The 8556-nt window shown below is 37.9% G+C and overlaps 1 protein-coding gene across 1 annotated transcript; it reads right to left on the reverse strand.

Moving 5' to 3' along the window:
• Positions 1-3041: 3041 nt before the first annotated feature.
• Positions 3042-3746, reverse strand: LOC121980643 (histone H3.3). The gene is made up of 2 exons (XM_042532765.1): positions 3591-3746; positions 3042-3503 (listed from the first exon to the last, which is right to left on the reverse strand). The coding sequence occupies exons 1-2, from the start codon at positions 3660-3662 to the stop codon at positions 3165-3167; spliced, it is 411 nt and encodes a 136-aa protein (XP_042388699.1). The 5' UTR covers positions 3663-3746; the 3' UTR covers positions 3042-3164.
• Positions 3747-8556: the final 4810 nt, after the last annotated feature.

An 8556-nucleotide genomic window follows, 5' to 3' on the forward strand; every position in this document is an offset into this window, starting at 1 on the left:
GGAGACTGCTAGGAGTGCAATGAGTTTAGTTTAAAGTGCTTTTAAGGTGTTTAAGTCATTAGTTAGTTTTGGAATTTAAAATTTATTGATGAGCCTATAATATCTAGAATTTCAAAATTTTGACAGTCTCAACTAAAGTCCTAAGAATCCTCTTGTGATGTTGGTAAATGAATATGATAGTTCTAGATCCTCTAATAAGCTCGTAACAAAATATTTCAAGGTTGTATTAATTTCAAAAACTCATAACTTTCTATTTAGACTATAAAATACATATCTTAGTACATGATTATGCTTAAGAGAATATAAGAAGTGCAATAGACTTTGTTTAAAGTATTTATGCCTAAGAGCATAAGTAATAAGGATATTTAGAGAAATATTTCTTCAAATATCCCTTTATCTCAAATATCCTCCCGTGTAAGAGAGGATTGGGGACATTTAGAAATCACTAGGCATAACTCTATATCATATGATTTCTATCCTAAGGAGCTTTTAAAAAAATAAATAAATAACAAGTAAAAGTACAACAGTAAAAGGTAGGCCCTCCCAATCGCCTACTGCAGCTGTAGTAGTTGTTTTATTTTTTATTTTTAATATGTTTAATAAATGCAAATGTTGTAATTTCTAGAACATTGATCCAACGTTCAATTTTTAGAACGTTGGGCAATGGTATTTTTTTCCTTATATATATCTTATTTTTTTATTCACCTTTTTTAAAAAAAATCATTCTTTATCCAAAATTTAAGAAGAAATTGATAGAAATTTAGGTCTTTATTTTGAGAATTTATTGAATTCTTCCAATATTAACAAAAATTCAAGTGGAGAAGTTTCTAGTTCGTCCCAATCTACATCCTCCTCTATTTTCATTTCCCACACAACACCTACAAAATTTTCAATATTTTTCATACCCACCATCATATTATCATAATTTTCAAAGTTATCCAAATTTACGAGTAGCGACTCGATCTTCGTTTTATACATGCCCCCAAGAATATTAGCAGAATAATCAATATTTCATGCAAGCTCTATCTCATGGAATTAATTTATTTTAATCACCAAGGATTCAATCAAATAAATCGAGAAGAGTTAGTGTTGATGCAAATGACAGTGATAAAACTATAGAAATATCTCATACAGTCCCTGATTCACAATTTCCTTCATTCTCATCTCAAATAGGGCTTAACAATATTATTTTCAATCAAACAACTAAGACGAACAACGAATCGGATGGAGATCATAACAAGCAAACAGTGTGGACAACAACAGATGATAAGCTCCTTACAGCAGTCTACATAATCATGAGAAACGATTCAATAGTTGGTAATGACCAGAAAAAAATAAGTCTTTTTGAAAATAGGTGGTGACATACTACAATACTAATTGAGATAAAGGACCTAAAAAGAGAACAACAGATAAATCAAAATCACATTAAGTTTCGATGAAAAAGATCGTGAATAAATATAATGAAATCTACAAAAGTATTTTTAAATCTACTTTTAGATATGAACATATATAGATGATTGTGAAAGATAGTCTGATGTACCTTTCTCAAATATCAGAGCGATAGGCTACAAAGAAAGCAAGAACATCAGAATTATCAGGTATGCATACTAATTCTTCAAATCCTAATACAACTGTTAATATGAATAATAGAGAAATCCGATCTCGTCGAATAGGACAAAAAGCAATAAAGAAAAGGTAAAAAAATAGACATAATTGATGAATTGAATAAACCTATGCAACTATCAATAGTACATTTTGAAAAGTATAATAACAATACGAAAGTAGATCAACTCATCTCAGCACATCAACTCTTCGTAACAGACACACAAGGTATGACAGATGAATAATTTTATATGTGAATATCAGAAAAAAAAAACTGAATACATAGTGAATTTTTATTTATTTTATCAATTAATTATGATTTTAAATTTAAGATTTATCCTTCTATGTTATATTACGTGATTTATATTTTAATTTTGAATTTATGAAATATTTACATTCACGTATATTAGATTATTTTTTAAAAAATTATATGCCTCTTTATATGTAATTAAAATATTATTATTAAATTAATTATATCGCATAATTATTAAAATATAAATAAATAAAAAATATTTATAAAACATTGATAAAATATATTAAATTAAAAAAGAATAAGTATAATTAATTTTATTTAAATATAAAAAAATATGTAAATTAAAAAGATAGTGGAATCATTGATATTTAATTGATAAAATATTTGATAATAAAATTTAAAACATTTAAGAATAAAATTTTGATAAATGATAACTATAAATATTTAGATGAAAGAATATTTGAATATGAAATTTAATTTGAAAAGTAAGATATTTTATTGATGATACCGATATAGAAATTCGGTGTTACGGTAGATGTCCAAAGGTCATTAATGAACTTTAACTAAATTTCTTAATAAATATATCTACCAATTCAAAATCTTGATATGATGATAACCGAGTCATACGAACTCTTGGTATTGATGAGTGACCATGAAGAGTCTAAATACTCAAATTATCTCAAGAATGTGTAGATTGTGAAACCCAAGTTAAAGGCATGATTACACTCAAGAGCTCTCAAAGAACAGCCAATGATCTGATTTAAAGTAATTCTAATATTTCTTAAGATCAGCAACCAATTTTGATGATGACTCTATGATTCTACAAGGTCCAAAACTTGAAAATCTTAACCTAATTTCGAGAATGAAATCTTTTAATGACGACTAATGAGCTTATGTCAAAAAAAGACAACAGGTAGACTCGCAGCTATGGCCAGCCTTGTTCACCGCCGAGAAGGTTCGTGAGACGGCCACGAGCGGTCGTAAACTTTCACAGACCAATGCTTCGTTATCTTTATCGAATCGAGAATGCAGTAATAGCCCGGAATGAATAGAGAACGCCAACATTGTGATGGCTAAGAGATCCAAAGGAAACAAAAAAGAAAGGAAAACGTTTAAAAGGAAGATAACGAAGCAAGTTTGTAAAACAAAATTAATCGAGGAAATCAGCGTGCTCAAGATTCCAGGATTTACCGGCCAATACCGATTGCAGCAAGCATATTGGTCCCCAAAATTTACAATTAATATTCCAAAACAAACAGCTGAAAAAATAAACAAAAACGAATTTAGAATTCATCTCACATCATCGGAATCAGGCACGTTCGCCTCGAATCCGACGAGCTAACTGTATATCCTTGGGCATGATGGTGACGCGCTTGGCGTGGATGGCGCAGAGATTGGTGTCCTCGAAGAGCCCCACCAGGTAGGCCTCCGCGGCCTCCTGAAGCGCCAGCACCGCGTGGCTCTGGAACCGAAGATCCGTCTTGAAGTCCTGCGCGATCTCCCGCACCAGCCGCTGGAACGGCAGCTTCCGGATCAGCAGCTCCGTGCTCTTCTGGTACTTGCGTATCTCGCGGAGCGCCACCGTACCGGGACGGTAGCGATGAGGCTTCTTCACGCCGCCTGTTGTCGGGGCCGACTTCCTCGCCGCCTAAAATGATAGAGAGCCCGTCAAGGAATGAATAAAAAAAACGAAAAGAAAAAGGGAAAACCAGGGATCGTAGCTAAGAACCCTAACCTTGGTGGCGAGCTGCTTCCGGGGAGCCTTGCCGCCGGTAGATTTGCGGGCGGTCTGCTTGGTACGAGCCATGGCTCTGAGCTAGGGAAGAAGACAAAGGATTTGAACGGGAGAAAAACAGCGGGATAGGATGAAGGGTCGATCAGGGAGCGTATTTATCGAGAACGGAGAGGCAGTTCGTTGGGGACGGCCAGCGATAAGTTAAGGAAGCGCACGATCCGCATGATTTACTCTGATTGGTTGAGGCTCTGAGGACCAGGATCGATTACGTCATGGGCTATTTTCACTTTATATTAAAAAGGAAAAAATATTCATCTACATTTATTTGAATATTCCACATGCAAATTATTAAATTTAAATAAAAATGTTTTTTTTACCTTGCCTAAAAACCTCTTTTAAATATTAATGAACTCTCATATTTTAACGAAAATTTAATTAAATGTTAGAATAATTTTTTAAAAATGAAGTTTATATTTGTTATTATTTAAAGTTTATAATATGATTTTAAAAATATAATGGATATTTACCAGGAGCGGTAGCGTATCAGAGTGCGAACCCACTAAAGTTTTCATTAGAAATCAATGAAACACTCCTTTAATCGACATAGCGAGCAACGTAATATCGAACTTTCTTGTAGCAATTTACTGAACTGCACAGTCAGATTTCCGAGCAACAAAGTATTGAATTTGCTGTAGCAATTTACTGATATTTACTCAAGTAATATTATTTAAGAAAATTTTCAATGATAATTTATATATATATATATATATCAAAAATTTTAAAATTATTATTATTGAGTTTAAATAGTAAAAAATTTCATCAATCCAATTAATCTCATTGAGAGCACCTACTCGCCCATGAGAAGAAAACACCTGTGCTTTTGTGTTAACTCCATTAACACAGCAATGCATATAAGGAAGCAATCTCTCTTACAAATTTTAGATATGGGACTATTCCCTATCTACTTCCTTAATGCTATTTTTATGTTTAACTTTAAACAATTAATTTTTCATTCACCCGTACTCAGTTTTTAGCAATTAATAGTCTAGATTCATCTACGCGAAACGTAGATTTTGATTTAGAAGTCGATTCTGACTTTCATCGATTGATAGCACCTCGATTTTCCCTTGCAAAATCGTATTGGTCGTTTTAAAACCCAATATCCAACAATCCCCCGCATGAATACATGCTGACACTTTATAGGAGTCCAATCAATAAGTCAATGCATCGGGAGAGATAGCTTGTGACTTTGAACCTTCTGTAGTGGAATGCTATCGAGCATACTAGGCTGCGCAGTGAACGTGATGTCTTGAACTGCTTAGCTGTGTAGGTCCCTTTGGAGGCCGACAAGAGGGGAGGGGTGAATTACCCTACAAAATAAAACCAAAAACCCTTCTCGGATATTCAACTAACTTAAAAGAATTTGTAATTAAAAAAGCAGAGACTAATTAAAACAGAAAGTAAACACAGAGGAATTACTTGGTTTGCAATCAGAGGATTGCTAATCCAAGGCAAAGAAGGCGCACTAATTGATTCTCCTCTGGGCGGAGTAGCCTCTTACAGCGTTGAAAGCACAGAAAGAAATAACACAAATGAAAGCACTGGATTACAAGTAGTTGTTCTTAATTGATAATTGCTTCTGGACCAAGGCTATATTTATAGTCTTGGTCGGGGCGTTCGGGCGCCTGGGGATAAATTTTATCCCCTAACGGATCGAGTCAAAACTCGATCCTGTTGAAAGTCGATTCCGGCGCGCCGGCCCGGGCGCCTGAATGGTTCCGCGCCGAGCCTAAGGTCAACATAGGTTGACTTTTCTCACTTCAACTTCGCCTCGATCCAACCATCTCTCGGTCTGCTTGCTCTCTACCCGTTTGCTTGGGTGATCTCCTACCGAATAGGGCTCACCCCGAACTCGTTCCGCCTTCTCCTCGGCACCTTCCTTCCCGCCCGTCCTCGAACGCGTCACGCGCGTTCTTCTCGTCGCAGTACTCTTCCTACCTCATCCCTCACGCCTTGCAGCCCCTACTCTCCCTGCCTCCTTCTCTAGCCGGCGTCTTCCGCTCGACTTCCTGTGTTTCTAAGCTCCTGCACACTTAGACACAAGGGTTAAACAAACGCAGGACCTAACTTAGCTTGTTTGATCACATCAAAACATCTTGGGGTTCCAACAATCTCCCCCTTTTTGATGTGAGCAACCCAAGTTAAGTTAGGGTAACCGTATGCAATAAAAACGATTTATATTCCAATAAGTCCAAATATTTTTCAATTGAAAAATTATAGTACCTCCCCCTAGACTTAACACACTTCTCCCCCTTTGATCACATTAAAAATAGATGTTCTTTAAACAAGTCTCACTTACCATATCGGATTTGAAGCCTGAATCTCCCCCTGCTTCGCTGCCTTCATCTGAGGTCGTTCCCCCTTCATCGATGCTAGGTTCTGATATACTTTGTCTATCGTAGCTTGCCATTAGTGCTATTTCGGCATATTCTTGAGCTTCTGATTCGGATGAAGAAGTGTCGTCCCAAGTTGCTTTTAGGTTGTGTTTCTTGGGAGACTTCCTTTTGGCCTTTTTGAGTTCTGGGCAGTCTTCTCTTAGGTGTCCCTCCTTCTGACACTGGTAGCATCGCACCTTTCTTCCACCTTTTTGATTCCTTTTATTCTGCATTTTAAATTTATTAGATCTAAAAAACTTTCTAAAATTTCTTACCATGTATGTTTCTTGATCGTCTTCGGAGTCTGACTCGAGTTCATCCTTCTGGGTTGCGTCGTATAGCCATAGGTTGTATCCTTGTCGTTTCGACACTACGGTTTCATGCAATTCAAGAGTAGAAAACAACTCTTCTAAAGTGCTTACCTCCTCTTTGAGATGTAGTAGCGGCGACGATTGATGTCCATTCCGAGTTCTTGAACGCCGCGTGGCGCAGAATAGTGTCGGTTGTTATACCGCTTTCACGAGGTTCTTGAGACCAAGAACTAGTTCTTTACCTTGCGTGTAAACCCGCTACTTTCTCACCTTTCTCGAGACGGATGTTCATCGCTTTATTGGAGGATGTCCTTCTAGCGAGCTTTGCTCTGACGTGCCTTCAGGAGTTCCAAGAACTTCTCCCAAAGTTCTTTAGCAGATAAGTAGTTTCCTATCGGTTGACCTCTTGGTGAGTAACATGCTCAGCGGTGATGTTCCACGGCTAGCTACCGACTCATTCTCGCTCCTTCTTTGTCATCGCCTCTTCTTTTCTTTTCCATCTTTATCTATTGGAGCTACAAAACCATATTTCATAATAAACCGAATTTCAAATCTGTTTTAGGAATACCTCCATATGACGCTTCCATCTGCGTTCCCCTCGAATTTTGGTGGAACAATGCTTGGTCCGCCATCTTTGTTGCTTCGACGTTAGTCCTTACGCACGCTGACTCGATACCACTTGTAGGTCCTTGGAGGCCGGGAGGGGTGGTGGTGCCTAAAATAAAACCAAAACCCTTCTCGGATATTCAACTAACTTAAAAGAACTTGTAATTAAAAAGGCGTAGACTAATTAAAGAAAAGTAGAGACACAAGGAGAATTACTTGGTTTGCAATCGGAGGATTGCTAATCCAAGGCAAAGAAGGCGGACTAATTGATTCTCCTCTGCAAGTGAGTAGCCTCTTCTGAGCTTGAAAGCACGTAAAGAAATAACTGAAAGCATGGATTACAAGTAGTTGTTCTTAATTGATAATTGCTTACGGACCAAGGCTATATTTATAGTCTTGGTCCGGCGCCTGGTAGGGGCGCCCTGAGGATAAATTTTATCCCCAACGGTCGGATCGAGTCAACACTGATCCTGCTGAAAAGTCGATTCCGGGCGCCCGGAGCGTTCCGGGCGCCCAGAGCCCTAAGGTCAACATAGGTTGACTTTTCGACTCAGTTCACTGTCTCGATCCAGCTCATCTCGGTCGATGCATTTGTCTTCGGCTCCGCTTGCTGGGTGATCTCGGCCTTCCCAATAGGGCTCACCCGAACCCATGTTCCGCCTTCTCCTCGGAGCAGCCTTCCTTCCGGTTTCTCGTCCCCGAGCACGCAAGGCCTTCTCTCTTCGCATGCGATTACTCTCGGGCCTGACGCCCCTGCCGACGCCGCCGGCCGCTCTCTCCCCGTGCCGTCCTTCTCGTTAGCCGCGTCTTCCGCTCGACTTCCTGTGTTCCTAAGCTCCTGCACACTTAGACACAAGGGTTAAACAAACGCAGGACCTAACTTAGCTTGTTTGATCACATCAAAACATCTTGGGGTTCCAACAAGCTGTTTGTGTATACTAAGATAATAATACCCACACAGAGACTTATCTCACCTACTTTTGGTTTTCATGGTTGGTTCTGTTTTGGCCATGGACACCATCTTAGATTCATGAGTGTTTCGTTGAAGCGGCCTATCTTCACACTCACATAGGTGACACTTCTATCAAGAGTTTCCTACCATACTCCACCTTATAAAGATATAGAAGTCATTAAAAACATATGCTTAACTTCACTACATGTGGTAGGATAGTACAAGTTCATCCTAGGATAATTGGGATAGAAATAATATATCTCGTGTGTTGTAACACAACTTCTGTAACTTTGTTGTCCCATTGAACCAAGATCTTAGGATCTCCAGCCAACAAGGTTGGATTACCGCTATAGTCGTTTTAGTTGTAGATTTTTAATCTCATTCCTCTTAATGAGAAGTATATTTGATCTGGACTTAGCGCCTTAGTAACAGGGTCTGTCAAGTTATCTTTTGACTTGACATAGTTGATTGAAATCACTCTATTCGAGATCAACTGCCTAATGGTATTGTGTATATGACGTATATGTCGAGACTTACCATTATACATACTACTCTATGCCCTTCCAATTGCCAATTAACTATCATAGTGTATAAGTACGGTGGGCACAAGTTTCGTCCAACTCGAAATATCTTCTAAGAAATTCCTCAGCCATTCAGCTTCT

Source organism: Zingiber officinale, chromosome 5A (assembly GCF_018446385.1).
Source record: "Zingiber officinale cultivar Zhangliang chromosome 5A, Zo_v1.1, whole genome shotgun sequence".
Classification (NCBI taxonomy): Eukaryota; Viridiplantae; Streptophyta; class Magnoliopsida; order Zingiberales; family Zingiberaceae; genus Zingiber; species Zingiber officinale.

Excerpts from the sequence above, each read along its gene's own strand:
- LOC121980643 (XM_042532765.1), bottom strand. The coding sequence starts at position 3,662 with ATGGCTCGTACCAAGCAGACCGCCCGCAAATCTACCGGCGGCAAGGCT. Across the intron at positions 3,504-3,590 it reads GGAAGCAGCTCGCCACCAAG|GCGGCGAGGAAGTCGGCCCC; the intron begins GTTAGGGTTCTT and ends CTATCATTTTAG.